The sequence below is a fragment of the Mesoplodon densirostris genome, chromosome 5, assembly GCF_025265405.1.
Source record: "Mesoplodon densirostris isolate mMesDen1 chromosome 5, mMesDen1 primary haplotype, whole genome shotgun sequence".
NCBI classification, from domain to species: domain Eukaryota; kingdom Metazoa; phylum Chordata; class Mammalia; order Artiodactyla; family Ziphiidae; genus Mesoplodon; species Mesoplodon densirostris.
In genome coordinates this window covers 9385753-9405015 of record NC_082665.1, presented here as the reverse complement: position 1 = coordinate 9405015, position 19263 = coordinate 9385753, and the positions used below count along the sequence as shown (strand labels likewise).

Here is a 19263-nt window from a genome sequence, read left to right as displayed (position 1 = left end):
GAAAAATATGTCTATAAACAAAGGAAAGGACACCAGGCACTGCCCCCACCCCATTCTGCATAATATGAGCTAATGGGTGAGAACAATGCCGTGAAACCAACCTGGCCAGAATGCCCTGGGCTGCCAGCACCTCCGACGGGCTGGGATCTGAGCTTGGAGCATGTCAGAACCTGCAGGAAACCCAGGCCACAAGAAAGAAAAGGCACAGCCAGCACTCAGAGTGAAGCTGTCTGATCCTTCCCACGCCCCATCGCTCCCGAAATCTCCTCCGCTTCTGAGGTCTTTCTGTCCCAGAACCCACGGGTGGCCTCAGATAAGCGAAGACCGAATCCATCCCCACCACCACCACTACCTCATGCTTCAAGGCTCCAAGGAAACTCATCCCAACACTCAACCTTAGTGCTGTAGGGAATCAGAAAGCAGCTCATGGAAGAAGCAGCCAGAAAGAAGCTGTAGGTGTGTGAAGGCTCCTTTCCCCTCCTAAGTTAACACCATGGCCAGGTCTGAAAGCCCCTGGACTCTTCCACTCGAGGCCCACCAGCCCCCATGCATTTGCAGTGGCTCAGTGAATTCAGAACCGCACCGCTGCATGCGGATCTATGTTTTCCCCGTGAATGTGAACCTCAGAAATGGACGTTAGGGAGACTGGGGTTCCACAGCCGACTGCCCAGCAGCTGCAGCAAGGGGTGGGGGTAAGGAGCTGGGTGGCTTCCGTCGGGCCACCTCCCCTGGCACTTCCGAGGAATTTGGGAACAGCCGTCCCCCAAAGTCAAAGGGGCAAAACTATGATAATCGCCAAGGATCTGGCCTCGTGGATCCTCCCAGCAGAGCCCCAGGGCCCCGCAAACAGCGCCCTCGTGTCAAGGATGGGCGTCCCCCAACTGTGCCAGATGGCTTGCCGATGGTCCGAATGACTGGTCCAGGAGACTGGGAATTCTCTGCCACAATGGCTTGGACCCCAGAGCCAGTCACACTTCTGCGGCACTGCTTCTCTAGCTCCCAGTAGGTTCAGGGCAGGGCCTGAGACTCTGCATTTCTCACAAGCTCCTGGTACTGTTGATTCTGTTGGTCTCCAGACCAGCTTTTGAGAAGCAGGGTTCTAGGGCAAGCCACCCCAATAAAAGATGCTGACAGTGCTTCGTTAGCTTCCTGAGGGACATTTTCAGTGGCAGTGGCCCCCCCCAGAGACTCCTGCCACTCGCAAACTATAAAAGAAAGTTGATGAATTCGAAGAGTTGCTCACTACCAATATTTTGCTCCTACTGGTATCAGAAACGCTGCCTTGTAAATACAGAGAGAGAATATTTCCTTTTTCATACAATTTCTGCTGATGGCTGTGTCCATGTGCGCCACGGCTCCCAACCTGGGCTACGGTGTGGTCCCTTGGCCTGAATATTGAACCACAACAATTACAAAGAGCTCATTATCCCCACATGAATACTCTGAAGCAGGATGTGTTTCCCAAACAGCCGGCCACCACCAGTACGGCAACTCCAATCAGAGAAACTGTCATCTGTAGTTTACTCTTCCAAATAAGGGGAAAAACTTCAATACCGTAGTAAGGGCCTCATCCAGGTCTTGGTAGCACGCTCTCGATGAAATGCCCAAGAGAAAACAAACACCCACTCAAGACAAGGCTGGGATGTGTATAAACAGCAAGAGGGGTGGAAGGAGAAGAGAGTGAGAAGGGAGAAACCGTGATCAGAGCTCCCCTGATCTGCAAGTTGAATTCATCTTGATAGAAGCACAGATCACAGAGGCACTGGGGAAGTCCAGCGGACCAAAGAGATCGTTTCAAATGAGCCCCCGCCCCCGACTGTGCAGTCACTAGGTGGTGTGTGCTGGGTCACGTCACTGCCCCAGCCATGTGGGATCTGGAGCCTGTCAGTCACCTGTAGACAGAGCAGTCCAAGGACACCCTGGTGTCGTTTTCACTCTACTTTGAAGCTCTGTCCTCAGATCGAACGCACGCCTCTAACAACAGACCGGCAGCCCTCCCGCTGGTTGGGAAGAAGTGGCTCCTTTCCAGGTCTCCACCAAATGGACCACTTTCTAATTCTAGAAGCATCTGGCAGAAGAGGGGTCACAAGAGTAGCCCCCCTTTCTTTGTGTGGGTGGTCAGTTTAAACGCCAAAGCGACCCTTGCTCTTTTTGCCTGTAAGTCGGGACCTGTCTCCCTGCTCCCAGTGATAGAAATTAAATAGAATAGAAATTAAAACCTGCTAGCCGGTGTGAAAAATTAATTAAAACCTGCTACCTGGTGTGAAAAATTCTGGCCAGGTCCCTTCTCTGTCAGCCATCACCTTGGACTATGGTTGATCTGTCTGCGTTTCTCACCCAAGGAGATCCAACGGCCCACAAGAGAATATGAAGTCTGCATTTTATCCCAGTAGCAACAGATAGAGTTCTTTTTTGCCTTGTCTGGATCCTAACATCTGAAAAAAAAAAATGACACTCCCTGTTGCCTGATTTTGACGGTCGCCTCAAGGACCTGAGTCAGCATCCTCAGCCCAGCGGTCTTCTTGTGCCATCCAGTGTTCAAAGATGGAAGTGTCTCAAGCTCACTGCAAAGTCCCACAGATTCAGAGATCCATTTCATATTTTTCAGGCATCAACCATAACACTTGGGACACTCACAGGTATAGCTTGTTTTTAAAGGAGACTTGTGAAAAGAACTAAAAAGTACTGAGCACCTGTTGTGGTCTGGCCACTCGTATTTCACTGTCCTGAATGTTAAAGCATTTATGCTTTGGATTAATCTGTACTCAGCATGGACTGGTACTATTTTAGAAATTATTTAGGCAGCATAAACTTGTTCAGTGGTACAGCAACTGGCATTCTCTCTCCTGCCTCCCAAAACTATTGTGATTGTAGGCTTGAAAATCCAGAATGTTCCAGCTGGGAGAAGTTAAAGGAGCTTGTTCCTAGAGCCCAGAGACTCAGAAAGGAAACTCCGGTGAAGAGCAAAGTCACCTGGGAGCTTTAGGACCCCCAGGATGTTGGCACACCCCAGACCAATTAAATCAGACCCTCGGGATGGGACTCCGGCCTCTGCAGTTTTTAAAGCACTGCATGTGAGAGGGAGGTGACATCAGCAAGGTGGAGGGCTAGGAGGTCCCAATGTTCATCTCCTCACAGAAACAATAAACAACTGCAAACCAACAAAAATAGCTCAGGGAGGGCTTCCCTGGTGGCGCAGTGGTTGAGAATCTGCCTGCCAATGCGGGGGACACGGGTTCGAGCCCTGGTCTGGGAAGATCCCACATGCCGCGGAACAACTGGCCCCGTGAGCCACAACTACTGAGCCTGCGCGTCTGGAGCCTGTGCTCCGCAACAAGAGAGGCCGCGATGGTGAGAGGCCCGCGCACCGCGATGAGAAGTGGCCCCCGCTTGCCGCAACTAGAGAAAGCCCTCGCACAGAACCGAAGACCCAACACAGCCAAAAATAAATAAACAAATAAATAAATAAATAAAAATTTAAAAAATAGCTCAGGGAAAGCTCTGGAATACAATGAAGAAGCATCAAAGATCCTGCATGGCTCAAAAACCGAGGATGGCCGTGTAAAAAAGTACAGGAAGCATTTCACCTGGGTTACCCCAGCCTCAAGTCAAGAGCGCCTGAGTGCCAGGGAGACCACCCCCAGAGGAATTCCACCTCCTGGAGAAAAGGAAAGCAGAAGCCCAGCAAGCCTCACCCCTGGGTACGTCTGCAGCCTTTGCTACTGAGGTCTCCCCCCGTCTACACCAACGCTGATCCCAGCTGACGGAGCTGCCCGGAGGGCCCCCAACCGTGTCCCCTCCCTAGGGCTGGAGCTGTCTCTGTCCTCAGAGGCCCCGGGCACCGCTGTGCCCCACCCTCTGGGACCAGGACCTTGCAGTGCACCATCGTGTACATGATGGGAGCCACGGCGGCCCCGAGCCCTGCTCTCAGTCTCAGGTCACAGCTGTGTGCCACCATTTCCAGGGCAGCCTCTGCTGCCCTGAGCGCCACCCTCTGGGTCCCAGGTCACACTCTGACCATTACCAGCACCACCCTGTTACTGCCCTGAGCCTCACACCCAGCTCCCAGGTCTTGGCTCCGAAGCATCACTGATGGGGCTGCCCTGAGCCCCAACCCCATGACTCAGGCCACCACTCTGAACCATCATGGCCAAAACACACTATCAGTGCTCCCAGCCCTGCCCCTCGGTCCCAGGTCAAAGCTCTGAACTGTCATTGCCAGAGGTACTGCCACTGCCCTGAGCCCTGCTCCCTGGATCCTAACACAAGGTTTTAACAAGCCACCACCAGGTAGGTGCTACTACCGTCCTACAATTGCCCCCTGGGGTCAAAGGTGGGACTTCAACCCACCATCTTCAGGCTGTGCTGCTACTGTCCCCTGCCCCCTGGGGCTGAGGACCAAGCCCTTGCTGCACCTTGTCACCCCAGGGTCTGTGCCACTGCTGCATCACCACCCCCCGCCAGCCAGAGTCACTGTGGTGAGACCCAGAGACCCAGGCCTTGGTTCCACAGGCCACCTGTACATGCCCACACCTTAGACACAAGCGATGCTGCCGCAGCAAGTGGTCCCAGGACTCCAGCTCCACTGCTACTGTCTGCCAGCACAACAGACCACAGCCAAGAGGGATCCCATTGGCTAGAACTTCCTCCCACGGGAAAAGCAGAAGACCCCAGCAACCTTCACCTCCGAACTTCCCAAAAGCCTTTGTTGCCACTCCTACCCATAGGACCTTGGCAGTCTTGGCCACAGAATATTCCAGCAGTCTGCACCTACGATGACCTCAGCTGACAGAGCTGCGTGGAGACTATGCTGCTGTGCCTTCCAAGAATGAAAGACATTGTATCCCACCAGGCTAGCACCCTTGCAACCACATTTAGGTGAAAGTCTTTTCCCACTGAAGCCAGTCCAAAAAGTGAATGCATCCTCAAATGCACAGACATCAATGCAAAGCCATCAGAAATATGAAAAGGCAAGGAAACATGACACCACCAAAGGGACATAATGATTTTCCAGTAACCAATCCCAAAGAAATGGAGATCTGCGAGTTACCAAAAAAAGAATTCAGGGCTTCCCTGGTGGCACGGTGGTTGGGAGTCCGCCTGCCGATACAGGGGACACGGGCTCATGCCCCGGTCTGGGAAGATCCCACATGCCGTGGAGTGGCAGGGCGCGTGAGCAATGGCCGCTGACCCTGCGCGTCCAGAGCCTGTGATCCGCAACGGGAGAGGCCACAGCAGTGAGAGGCCCACGTACCGCAAAAAAAAAAAAAAAAAAAAGAATTCAAAATAATTATTTTAGGGCTTCCTTGGTGGCGCAGTGGTTGAGAGTCCGCCTGCCGATGCAAGGGACACAGGATCGTGCCCTGGTCCAGGAAGATCCCACATGCCGCGGAGCGGCTGGGCCCGTGAGCCATGGCTGCTGAGCCTGCGCATCCGGAGCCTGTGATCCGCAACGGGAGAGGCCACAACAGTGAGAGGCCCGCATACCACAAAAAATAAATAAATAAATAAATATTATTTTAGGAAGTTCAGCAAGATTTAGGAGAAGACAACTTAACAAATTCAGGAAAACAATAAATGAACAAAGTTCAACAGACAGAAGTCATTTTTAAAAAGAACCGAACAAACTCTGGACCTGAAGACCACAATGAAAGGAATGAAAAAATGCAATACAGAGCTGTTGAAGCTCTCAGGCAGGATAAAGAATCTGTGAACTCGGACTTCCCTGGTGGCGCAGTGGTTAAGAATCTGCCTGCCAATGCAGGGGACACGGGTTCGATCCCTGGTCCAGGAAGACCCCACATGGCACGGAGCAACTAAGCCCATGCGCCACAACTACTGAGCCTGCACTCTAGAGCCCACGAGCCACAACTACTGAGCCTGCGTGCTGCAACTACTGAAGCCCGTGAGCCTAGAGCCCCTGCTCCGCAACAAGAGAAGCCACCGCAGTGAGAAGCCCGTGCACCACAACGAAGAGTAGCCCCCGCTCTCCGCAACCAGAGAAGGCCCACGTGCAGCAACAAAGACCCAATGCAGCCAAAAATAAAATTTTAAAAACTAAAAAAAAAAAGATTCTGTGAACTCCAAGATAGATTTCTTGATATTATCCAGACAGAGGAGAAAAAAATCAGATTGAAAAAGACTGAAGAAAACTTATGTGAATTATGGGACACTATCAAACAAAACAAAACAAAAGAAGAGAGAAAGAAAAGGACAGAAACATATTTAAAGAAATCATAGTTGAAAAATTCCTAAATCTGGAGAGAGACATGGCCATCCAGGTACATAAAACCCAAAGGTCCCCAAATAGATATAACCCAAAGAGATATTCACCAAGATACATTATAATTAACCTCTCAAAGATCAAAGACAAAGAGAGAAATTTTAAAACAGAAAGAGAAGAGACTCATCACATACAAGAGAATCCCAATAAGGCTATCAGCAAATTTCTCAGCAGAAACCTTGCAGGCCAGAAGAGGGGATGACACACTCAAAATGCTCAAGGAAAAAAACTATTCACCAAGAATACTTTATCTAGCATAACTGTACTTCATTATTGAAGGAGAAATAAAGACTTTCCCAGAAAAACAAAAGCTGAGGGAATTTATCAGCACTAGACCTGCCTTACAAGAAATGCTAATGGGAGTTCTTCAAGCTGAAACAAAAAGACACTAATTAGTAACATGAAAACATGGAAGTATCATCTTTACTGGTGAAGGTATAGTAGAATTCAAAATACCCTAATACTGTACTGGTGGTGTGTAAGTCACTTTGAACTCTAGCATATAGGCTAAGAGACAAAAGTCTTAAAAATAATTATAGCTACAATATTTTGTTAATGGATACATAATATAAAAAGTTGTAGGGCTCCCCTGGTGACGCAGTGCTTGGGGGTCCGCCTGCCGATGCAGGGGATACGGGTTCGTGCCCCGGTGCGGGAGGATCCCGCATGCCGCAGGGCGGCTGGGCCCGTGAGCCATGGATGCTGAGCCTGTGCGTCCGGAGCCTGTGCTCCGCAATGGGAGGGGCCGCAGCACTGAGAGGCCCGCGTATCGCAAAAAAAAAAAAAAAAAAAAAAAAAAGTTGTAAATTGGGACAACAACAATATAAGTTGAGGGTGGGAGCAAGTAAATGTGGAGAACACTTTTATGCAACTGAAGTTAAGTTATAAGTTTAACAGTTATAATAACAAGGTGTATTATGAAAGCCTCATGGTAACCACAAAGCAAAAAGTATCTACTGTATAGATACATAAATGATAAAGAAAAAAAGAATCAAAGCATACCACTATAAAAAAAATCAACTCGGGCTTCCCTGGTGGCACAGTGGTTGAGAGTCCACCTGCCGATGCAGGGGACACGGGTTCGTGCCCTGGTCCGGGAGGATGCCACATGCCGCGCAGCAGCTGGGCCCGTGAGCCTTGGCCACTGAGCCTGCACGTCTGGAGCCTGTGCTCCACAACGGGAGAGGCCACGACAGTGAGAGGCCCGCGTACCGCAAAAAAAAAAAAAAAAAAAATCAACTCACAAAGAAAGACAACAAGAAAGGAAGAGAGGAACAAAGAAACTACAAAACAATTAGAAAGAAATTAATGAAATAGCAATAGTAAGTCTTTGCCTATCAATAACTACTCTAAATGTAAATGGTTTAAATTTTCTATTTAAAAGGCAAAAAGTAACTGAATGGATAAAAAAACAAAACCCAACTATATATACTGCTTAGAAGAGAGTCATGTAAGCTTTAAAGACACAGGCTGAAAGTGAAGATATTTTATGTAAATGGAAACCAAGAGAGCTGAGACAGCTATACTTATATCACACAATATAGACTTTAAGTCAAACATTGTAACAAAAGACAAAGAAGGTCATTATATTGTTATAATGATAAAGGGGTTAATTAATCAAGAGGATATAACAATTGTAAACATATATGCACCCAGTATTGAAGCATCTAAATATATTAAACAATTATTAATAAAGCTGAAGGCAAAAAATAGATAGCAGTGCAATAATCGTGGGTGATTTCAATCCCTCACCTTAAACAATGGGTAGATCATCCAGAGAGAATCAATTTTAAAAATGGACTTGAAAGATACTTTCAGTCAAATAGACCTAATAGACATGTAAAGAACAGTCCATCCAACATTCATCTCTAGCACACATGAAACATTCTCCAGGGTAAATCATGTTAGGTCACAAAACAAGTCTTAATAAATTTAAGCAGACTGAAATCATATTGAGTATCTTTTCCAACCGCAATGGTATGACACTAGAAATCAGTAACGAGGAAAGCTGGAAACTTCACAAATACGTGGAAATTAAACAACACACTTCTGAACAACCAACAGGTCAAAGAAGGAATAAAAAAATATCTAGAGACAAACAATAATAGAAACACAACATACAAAAACTTATGCGATGCAGCAAAAGTGGTTCTAAGAGGGAAGTTTATAGCAATGAATGCCTATATTAAGAAAAAAGATCTCAAATAAACAACCTAACCTCACTTCTGAAGGAACTAGAAAAGGAAAAATAAACTAAGCCCAAAGTTAGCATAAGGAATGAAATAAAAATTAGAATATAAATAAAGGAAATAGAGATGAGAAAGACAATAGGAAAAGATCAACAAAACTAAGAGTTGGTTTTTTGGAAAGATAAACAAAATTGACAAGCCTTTAGCTAGACTAAGAAAAAAAAGAGACTACTCAAATTAATAAAATTATAAATGAAAGAAGAGACATTATAACTGATACCACAGAAATTCAAAGGATCATAAGAGACTACCATGAACAACTATATGCTAATGAATTAATTTAGAAGAAATGGATAATTTCCTAGAAACACACAACTTACCAAGAATGAATCATGAATTAATAGAAAGTATGAACAGACCAATAATGAGTAAGGAGATTAAATGGGTAATCAAAAATCTCCAACAAATAAAAGCCCAGATGACTTCACAGGTGAATTCTACCAAACATTTAAAGAAAAATTAATGCCAATCCTTTTCAAACTCTTCTAAAAAACTGAAGGGGAAGGAAAACTTCCAAACTCATTTTACAAGATCAGCATTACCCAGATACCAAAGCCAGACAAGGACACTACAAGAAAAGAAAATTATAGGTCAATCATCAGAGGTTGAACACAGATGCAAAAATCCTCACCAAGATACTAGCAAACTGAATTCAAGAACACATTGAGGGCTTCCCTGGTGGCGCAGTGGTTGAGAGTCCGCCTGCCGATGCAGGGGACACGGGTTCATGCTCCAGTCTAGGAAGATCCCACATGCCGCAAAGTGGTTGGGCCCGTGAGCCATGGCTGCTGAGCCTGTGCGTCCAGAGCCTGTGCTCCGCAACGGGAGAGGCCACAACAGTGAGAGGCCCGCGTACCACAAAAAAAAAAAAAAAAAAAAAAAAAACTATAAAATACTTAGGAATTAACCAAGGATGTGAAAGACCTGTACTTAAAACTATAAGACAGTGTTGAAACAGACTGAAGAAGACACAAATAAATGTAAATCTATTCCATGTTCATGGATTGGAAGAATTAATATTATGAAAATGTCCATACTACCCAAAGTGTTCTAGAGATTCAGTGCAATCCCTATCAAAATTCTAGTGGCATTTTTCACAGAAACAGAAAAAAAACTACCCTAAAATTTGTATGGAACCACAAAAGACCCTGAAGAGCCACAGTAATCATGAGAAAGAAGAACAAAGTTGTAGGTATCATATGTCCTGATTTCAGACTATATTACAAAGCTACAATAATCAAAAAAGTATGGTACTGGCATAAAAACAGTCACATAGACCAGTGGAACAGAACAGAGAGCCCAGGAATAAACCCACACATATACGGTCAACTAATTTTTGAAAGGGTACCAAAAATCCACATTGGAGAAAGAATAATCTCTTCTAACAAATGGTGCGGAGAAAACCAGATATCTACATGCAAAAGAATGGACTGCTATCTTACACCACACAAAAAAATTATCTCAAAATGGATCAAAGACTTAAATGTAAGACCTGAAACTGTAAAACTCCTGGAGGAAAACATAGGGGAAAAGATTTTTGACAGTGGTCTTGGCAATCACTTCTTAGATAAGATATCAAAAGTACAGGCAACAGAAGCTAAAATAAACAAGTGGAACTGTATCAAACTAAAGAGTTTCTACACAGCAAAGCAAACAAGCAATAATTTTAAAAGTCAGCCTACAGGATGGGAGAAAATATTCACAAATTGTGTACCTGAAAATATGCAAAGAACTCATACAACTCAATAGCAAAAAAGCAAATAATCCAATTTAAAAACAGGCAAAGGACCTGAATAGACATTTTTCCAAAGAAGGCATACAAAAGTTATACGAGAAGGTGCTCAACATCACTAATCATCAGGGAAATGCAAATCAAAACCACCTCACACCTGCTAGGATGGCTATTATCAAAAAGACAAAAGATAACAAGTGTCGGTGTGGATGTGGAGAAAAGGGAACCCTTATACACTACTGATGGAAATGTAAACTGATACAGCCATTATGGAAAACAGTATGGCGGTTCCTCAAAAAGGTAAAAATTTAACTACCCTGTAACCCAGCAATCCCATTCCTGGGTTATATCTGAAGGAACTGAAATCAGTATCTCAAAGAAACATCCATACACCCATGTTCATTGCAGCATTATTCACAATAGCCAAGATATGGAAACAACTTAAAATGTCCTTCAACAGATGAATGAATAAAGAAAATGGGGCACATATATACAATGGAATATTACTCAAACATAAGAATGAAATCCTGTCATTTGCGACAACGTGGATGAATTTGGAGATAACCCAGATCAAGAAAGACAAATACTTATGATATCACTTATTTGTGGAATTTTTTAAAAAATCCAATTTCATAGAAACAGAAAATAGAATGGTGGTTATCATGGGTTGGAAGGAGGGGGAAATGTCAAAGGGTATAAATTTCAATTATCAGAAGAATAAGTTCTGCGGATCTAATGCACAACGTGGTGACTAGTTAATAATATGGTATTGTGGACTTGAAGTTGCTGAAAGTAAATCTTAAGCATTCCCACCACACACACACACATACACATGCACGCGCACGTACCTGCAGACACACAATGAGTTAACTGTGTGAGATAATAGATGCGTTAATTATCTTGATCTTGGTAATCATTCTATAATGAGTATGTATCCATATATCAAATCATCATGTTGTACATTTTAAATATATGCAATTATATTTGTCAATTATTCCTCAATAAAGTTTTTTAAAAAGGCTCCACATGTGATTCCCTTGAATGGTTAAAGCTGCGAACCGCTGGTCCCACCTTCACTATCTGAGGCTCAGAGGCTAGTCACCCAGGACACTGAGTCCCAGAGATGACCTGAGAATCGAAGGTCTGTGCTGCCCATCTCCAACATGCTCTATACGTGACCTGCTTCCTCAATGACCTCCTGAAACTCCCTCTCCTCTTAATCAGTTTAGTCTCCCTTTGTGAAAAGGGCAAAGTTAGAACTGCAATTACTTACTGCCCTAATAACTGCTTACTAGATGCTTTGCAGTCAGTCCTGGGTTTTGCCTCACCTTCTGATTCTAGGCACCAGAAGGCGTCCGAATGCTTGTGGCCAGAGCTGCAGAGCTGGACAGGGACCCTTGATATCAACAGGGATCCCCAGCCCAGGACAAATTCCTCCGGAATGGGAGAAGCCTGCCTGGCGGGACCACTCTCCCCTTTCTTGCCCCTCTAATAAGACCTGCTGTCCTTTATGGGATGTGGGTCTTCACGGTGAGTGGGAGAGGCTGGAAAACTGCAATTCCACCACAAAAAGTCAGGCTGCAGGGAGAGGGCTTGGCCCGCAGGGACTTCCAGACAGGCCTTCTTTCTCCTCAAAGCTCGGTGCTGCTGGTTCCTTGTGGCCAATGAGGCCGCCCATTGTAACACAAAAATGAGACACAACAAAAACTGCTCTCAGGTGGCCCATCCCTATACCCTGCACCCTAGGTTGCCCATCTTTGGAGGCAGAAACAGGGGTGGCTGACAGGTGATAGACTTGAACTCAGACACTCCTGGGGTCAAACCCCAAGTGTATGATGTAGGATAAGTCCCCTGACCCCACTATGCCTCAGTTTCTTCACATCTAATAAAGACATAATACGTGCATCCCAGAGCCACCGTGAGACCAGAGGAGGGGCTGAAATGAGGACAGTGGCCAAACCCAGGAAGGACTCAGCTCCAGTGCGTCCCTTCTCAAACCCTTCTCAGGCTGACGCTATGGCTTCCCCTTCTCCTCCAACAGCCCCGCTCCCACTTTCTGATTCTTCCCTGGAAGAATACAGTTTGGGGAGTTCATTTGGGACAGTATCTGGATCTTACACTCTGGAAGGAGGATGCAGGAAAGCAGAAAGTCTGCTAGAAACAGCAAGCAAATGTGGGTTCTGATGCTAAGTCCATGGCCCAGAGCAAGCTTCTCACTGTCTGGGAGCTTCACCCACAAGATAAGGGGTCAGAGTGGATCACCCCAAGGACGTCTCTCACTGCCACCCTCTGATGCTACACATATTCAGAGGCCCAGGGTCGGAGTCACATGATCGAGGGTCAGGCCTGTCTAACACTTCACCTCAAGAACCTGTGAAATGACAGCTGAAGCCCTGGGACCAGGGACCAGGGCGCAGCCCCTCCTCTGGCTTCTCTAGGTCAGTGGTTTGCAGACAGCGTGCCCTGAAATCACCTGGGGCCTCAACAAGTACACATTCCCAGACCTACCTCCCAGAGACTGACTCAGTGGGTCTGGACTGGGCTCGTGTCCCCTGGCTGTCTCTGATGCCAGGGTCAGGGGACCCCACCGTGACAAACGTACTCCTAATAAAGGCTCCTCCTGCCTGCGATGGAGAGCAGCCTCACTGCCACCCTCACGTCACTCCGCATTCCTTCTCTCCTCGGAGACTGTTTCCTTTTCTCTAAAACGTGGCTAATAACACGCCCTCTCAGGGTCAACGTGAAGTCAGGTTCCCTGGGCCCTGAGTCTGCTCTTCCATGTACTAAGGCGTCTCTGCTTGTCAAGAGAAGGCCAGTGATCAAGCCAGGAGGGAACGTGCTTCAACAGCAGGACCACAGATCCCAGCCCTCCAAATGCTCATCCAAGGGCGACCACTCCAGCTCCACTGAGTCCACGTGGTCCTCATCAGGTGAGGGCAGGTGCCCACCTAAGCCCGCCTGTGCTTCAAACAGTCACAGAAGCATCAACTTTAGGAAAGTGGGGTATGGAGGTTGACCAAGGTTTGAATCCTATAACTGTGTGACCTCAGCAATAACTCTACCTTTCTGAACCTTTGTCTCCACATTTACAAAATCAGGAAAGTTATGACCGCACAGATCATTGTAAGAATTAAATGAGGTGCTAAATGTCACGCGTGGGGCAGGGGACCTAACGCTGCCAGGCCTCTACCATCATCATCAGACTGACAAACTCTAGCCCTGCCTGTGAAAAAGTGTTAGCTGAGCATGAGAAGAGGGACAGAATTGAACTCCCTGGCGGTCCAGTGGTTAGGACCCCGCATTTTCACTGCCGAGGGCACAGGTTCAATCCCCTCGCCAGGGAACTAAGATCCCACAAGCGCACGGTGGCGTGGCCAAAAACCAATTTAAAAAATTAAAAAAGAAGAGGGATAGAATTCTCCAATAGGTACTAACCCTACTTTTTTTAAAAGAATAGCTTTATTGAAATATAACTCACATGCCATACCATTCACCCATTTAAAGTATATAATTCAATGGGTTTTAGTATATTCAGAGTTGTGCAACTATCACCACAATTTTAGAACATTTTCATCAACCCAGAAAGAAATCCCCTACTCTTTGGCTGTCACCCTCCAATCCCTCGAGCACCCTGCCCCACGCCACAGCACCTGCTAATCTACCTTCGATCTCTATTCTGGAAATTTCATGCAAATAAAATTCTATGTGGCCTTTTGTGACCGGATTCTTTCACTTAGCGTAACGTTTTTAAGGTCCATCCATGTGGCATGTGTTGGGACTTCATTCCTTTCTATGGCTGAATGATATTCCATTTTACGGGAAGACCACATTTTGTTTATCTATCCATTCATCCACTGATGGGACATCTGGGTTTGGGGCTGTTATGAATAATGCTGCTATGAATATTCATGCTCATGTTTTTGTGTGGATATATGTTTTCAATTCTCTTGGGTCTGTACCTAAAGGGGGAATTGCTGGGTCATAAAATAACTCTATGCTTATCAACCTCTTGAGCCACTGCCAAACTATTTTCCAAAGTAGCTACACCATCTTCCTTTCCCACCAGCAGTGTGTGGGGTTCCGATTTCTCCATATCCTCAACAACACGGGTTATTATCCACTTTTCTTATGATTGCTGTGCAAGTGGGTGTGAAGCGGTAACCTTACATGTTTCTTAAATCTTACTATATTTCTGTGAGCAGTTTTTTTTTTAATTTTACTCATAGCCTGATGTTAAAACTACATGGAACAGAAGGAAATTAAACAAGAAAATATCCCCTCAAGGAAAGGTTACAACAAAATGATGAAGACAGAAAAATGCCCTTTGCAAGGTGAGCGGGAACAGCCCTGGAGAGATAGCAGATGGCACTGCTGTACATGACGCATTGTATCGTTGTATGTGGTACAATGACACCCGTTGTGTGTGGTACACCGCATTGCTGTAGGTGGTATGACGTTGTGGCCTGTGGTACAATGACCCTGGTGTATGTGATACAATGGCACTGGTGTGTGTGGTACATTGGCAGGGATGTAGAAAAGTGCATCAAGCCTTCCTCCTAATCTTCCTTTCCCTTTAATTCACATATGACTTCCTGGACCTGTAAAAACAAAGCTCTTTTCCAAGTAAACCAACATGGTGGCATTCCTGACAAAGCTCTCTATTCACATGTCAGCTGACAACCCAACAGGTTTTGTTATACTCTCCTCCTCGGGACAAAACTTACTGCTGCCCAACACTAATCTATCACAGAATATAGCTGCAGTTTACCAACTAAAGGAGGAGCTAAACTAAGTCCCCCATTTCTGTGCCCGGACTCCCCTCCAAGGGGGCGTCCAGGTGTTTCAGGGAAAGCCATTTTCACAGCATTACAGCGCTGATTTCCTGAAAGGTCAGTAACAGTCTCCACCTTCAGGCAGAAGCACTTAAAGTGCCCCAGTCCGAGGAGAGTCTCCTCTGTTTTTAGCTTGAAAGATTTCAGGCATGCCTCGAACCATCCTTCACTTCTTGGTGTCTGCCCCCTCAGGCCAAGGCAGCCCTGGGAGGTTTACCACCCACACACTCCGGAACCAGATACCAGCAAGGGTGGGTGTACTACGAACCTCAGGCCTGCCCAAGGCCTAGGAGAGAGAAAACAGAAAAGGGGGAAGGAGAACAATGGTAGTGAGGGGGAGAGGTGGTACATGGGAGAAGGGAGCAAACAGTTCTGCTGGTAAGGGACAGTGCAGGCTGCCCCACTGTGTGGCAGACGCGGGGTGCTGGCCCTCACAGGGACGGGCAAGGAGGAGCCTAGGGAGGCGGTGTGTGACCTCCCTGGGGTTCGCCCTGAGGGCCAGACTGTCCACAGGAGCCACGCGTTTCTTGCAAAGAGTCTGAATGCATTTATACACCAAGCGTCATCTGCAAACTGAAAGTCTTATACTTTTGTTTTCTTTTTTTTTTTAATTAATTTTTATTGGAGTATAGTTAATTTACAATGTTCTGCTAGTTATACATGTACATATATCCACTCTTTTTTAGATTCTTTTCCCATATAGGTCATTACAGAGCATTAAGTAGAGTCCCCCGTGCTATACAGTAGGCCCTTATTATACTGCTGTTTACAAATAAGGGTAGATCTGTCATGGATGATGAAACAGCTCTCATGTGTCAATGTCTCTGAGTACTTGCTTCTTGTCATTGTTCATTTTTTCTAACCACGGACAACTAAAGCACAAGTCCACATGGGTCTGAGAAGTTTTTCCCGTTGGGGGGCGAGGGGCTTTAATTTCTAAAGGTATAAAGCACTCTCAAGTGAGAATTAATATATTTAGGTCGTAAATGTCCACAAATAGGGGACAGGAAAAATAAATGATGCTGTAGTAGTGCAGGGTCAGCATCCCACGGCCCGTGGCCTGTCTTGGTAAATCAAGCTTTACTGAAACACAGTCATGCATGTCTATACATTGTCTATAGCTGCTGTGTACTACAGTCGGGACAAAGACCATATGGCCCAGAAAGCTTAAAATATTTACTATTTGGTCCTTTACAGAAAAAGTTGGTGAACCCCTGGTATAGTGTATCATGAAACACACTACAGCTATTAAAAAGCAGAGTCAGCGGGGGACTTCCCTGGCAGTCCAGTGGTTAAGACTTCGCCTTCCAATGCAGGGGGTGAGGGTTCGGGTTCGATCCCTGGTCGGGGAGCTAAGATCCCACATGCCTCGCGGCCAAAAAACGGAAACATAAAACAGAAGCAAAAATTGTAACAAATTCAATAAAGACTTTTAAAAAAATGGTCCACATCAAAAAAATCTTTAAAAAAACAACAACAACAAAGTCAACTTCAACTGCATCTATGAACAGGGAGAGATGCTCAAGATACAATAATGATGTTTTATTTCTAACTCTGACCCCTGAGGTGAGTGGGCCCCGTTCACTTGTTTTTTGTTGAGCTTCACGAGAGGAATTCGCTTCTGGGGAAGGCTGAAAACAGGGCAGGGAAGACAGGACTCTGGGCAACAAAAACGCCGGGGCTGGGGCAGCCCCGCCCCCCATGACCCATCCAGGGATCCCCGAGGCCTGAGGAGCGTATACACCCGCTTCCCACACTAGTTCTGAAAAGGATAAAAATACTCCTAGGTAAGGACAGAGGTCAAAACATAACCATGGCCTTAGGTCGGTTTCCCTACACAGAGGCCCAGAATCAGGCAGACGTCCCCATTGAGGCACGGCTGCGCTGGACGGAGCTGGATTCCCCCAGGGGCGAAGCTGAAAGAGCTGCGCAGGGCGCCCAGCCCTTCTTCCCAAACTGGCAGTCAGGTAAGCCCTGCCCAGCGAGGTGCGGGGACCCGCCCCGTCCTCCTGGAAACCCCCAGAAGCCTCCTGCAACGGCCAGCTCGCCAGCTCGATGCGTCCACGCCGGGAAGGCACGCAGGCCGAGCCGCTGGGTCCCCGGAGCACAGAGGCCAGCCCCTCGCTCCCCGGGCAGGACCCGCTTCCGCCCCGGGACCAGCCACGCTGCACCTGTGCGCCCGCGCCTTCCCGGGGAGGGGCTGGCGGTGGGACGGGGCGCGGCCACGTCAGCCGGAAGAGGGACCGGCTCCCGGGATGTTTCTCATCCCCGCTCTCACATCGCAGGGCGGCGACAGCGAGGCCGACCCCGTCGCGGACTCCCCAACAAACCTGCAGTGAAGCCGCGCGCCCAGCAAGGCCTGTGGGCGAGGAGCGCGGCCGTCGGTGAGGATGGGGGAGAGGCACGTACCCGAGTCAGGAGAGCGCGGAATTCCGGACACAGGCGCCCCCCGAGCTGTGACCCATGTCCCCGGGAGGGTCGGCTGAGGGGCACCGCCGCTCTGCCATACGCTAGGTGTGGGATCTCAGGCCGTTTCTTCCCGTCTTTGTTTGTAAAACTGGGCGGCTGTGAGGCTTCCGTAAAACTCCGCGCACCAAGGCCAGAGCACAGGGCCTCGACCCAGCGACGCTAACGTTTAATAAACGTTACTACCGTATGTTTCAACAACGTCCAGTTTTTATAATAACCACGTATTTGCTTCTGGGATATATGATGACACCCGCTCTGACCCCCTCACAGTTGTTAATTGACCGGCATGAAAACGCTGTGAGAAGTTTAAATCCAGAGCCAAGATCTAAAAAGCACTAATTAGAGCACACTATATAAAAACCATACCCAGAGTGCCGTCAACAGCCTAAAGTGCTTGTATTGTCTTTTTAAAAAAAAAAAGAAAAAAAAGGAAAGCAAAGCCTGAATTCAAAATGACCAAGTGAGCACAAAACTTTATCTCCTATTCCTCCCAATACCCCCATTAAAATGAAGAAAAGGAGCAGAATAAAAGGGTTAAACACCCACCACAAAGCATGGGAAAGGCACACGGGCTGACCAGAGATCTGAACACATTCTGGGAAACTGTAAACAGAGGGAGGGCTGGTGAGGCCCCACTGGTGAGGCTCCTCTCGACAAGGACGAACTCGCTTTCTGCGCACAGAAATCACAGGTAGTCAGGGCTGGAGGGGCCTCCCCGTGAGCTGATCCCTGGTCCTCAGCGGACCGGGGAGGCGCAGCACCACCGGGGCCTGTGCCGCAGGCCCTGCTGCTAGGTGGGAGCACAGGGGACCCCCGTAACAAGCTCGTTTCCAGATGGGCAGTCAAGGACGGAAGATTCGAAGTGAGTTGCTCTAGTTCAGAGCGGCGTGGGCGGAGCCCGGCTGGGAGCCCAGACTGCTGGGCACCGCCCCACACTGCCCCCTCCAAAGCCACCCAGCCACTCACCGCCACATGCCACATGCCCCTCAACCCTAACCCGCTGGCATCAGAGCACAGAGCAGCACGACGTCTTGTGCTTTTATGGCCACTGAGTCAGGTAAGAAGCAGGACACCCAGAGGAAGACCACAAACGGGGCCACGGGCTGACCCGGGCTCCCTCCCAGCCTCGCCCTCCCGTGACAATTCATACGTTCCTGGGACGTCTTCCTCCAGGACTGCTATTTGCTTTGACAGCAACAGAAATGCCCATGGGACAGAGTCCCCAGGACCTGCTCTGCCCCTAGAGATGCCCTTCGACGTCCCCAAGCAGCCACCACTCCACCCCACAGACAGACAGAAGCAGGGGAGTAGGATTAGGCAGATAACTGTTTAATAGAAACCGCTCGTTGACTGTAAATGATTCTGTATAAAATAAACCTTAGTTTAAAAATGTTTAAGAAGTCACACCCACCATTGGAGGTGATCACCTGCACTTCGGTGAAGTTACGGAAAAGCTGTTTGCAAACTGGTTAGGGTCTCAGCAGAGGCCTGGAGAATCTTCAGCTCTTCTGTCCACAGTGTTTCTACCAAAGTTAGTTGGTTTATCAAAGCCACTTCTTCATCTTTCATATGAGAAACCTGGTAAGTTATTTTTAAATGATTTTCTTTAGTGTAGTAAAATATACATAAACATAAAATTTAACGTTCTGACCATTTTTAAATGTACAATTCAGTGGCACTAAGTACATTCACAGTGTT

The 19263-nt window shown here is 47.3% G+C and overlaps 1 protein-coding gene across 4 annotated transcripts in view; it reads right to left on the bottom strand.

The window, feature by feature from the left end:
• Window positions 1–19263, bottom strand: part of SETD4 (SET domain containing 4) — an 84727-nt gene that overhangs the window by 42828 nt on the left and 22636 nt on the right. For 3 of the 4 annotated variants that reach the window (XM_060099736.1, XM_060099737.1, XM_060099739.1), the window contains one exon: window positions 18874–19143. In XM_060099736.1, the coding sequence (XP_059955719.1) occupies window positions 19009–19143 (135 nt within the window). In that variant the 3' untranslated portion in view covers window positions 18874–19008. Of the gene's footprint in view, window positions 1–18873; window positions 19144–19263 lie in introns of those variants that run through there. The other variant, XM_060099738.1, reaches the window with a different exon arrangement.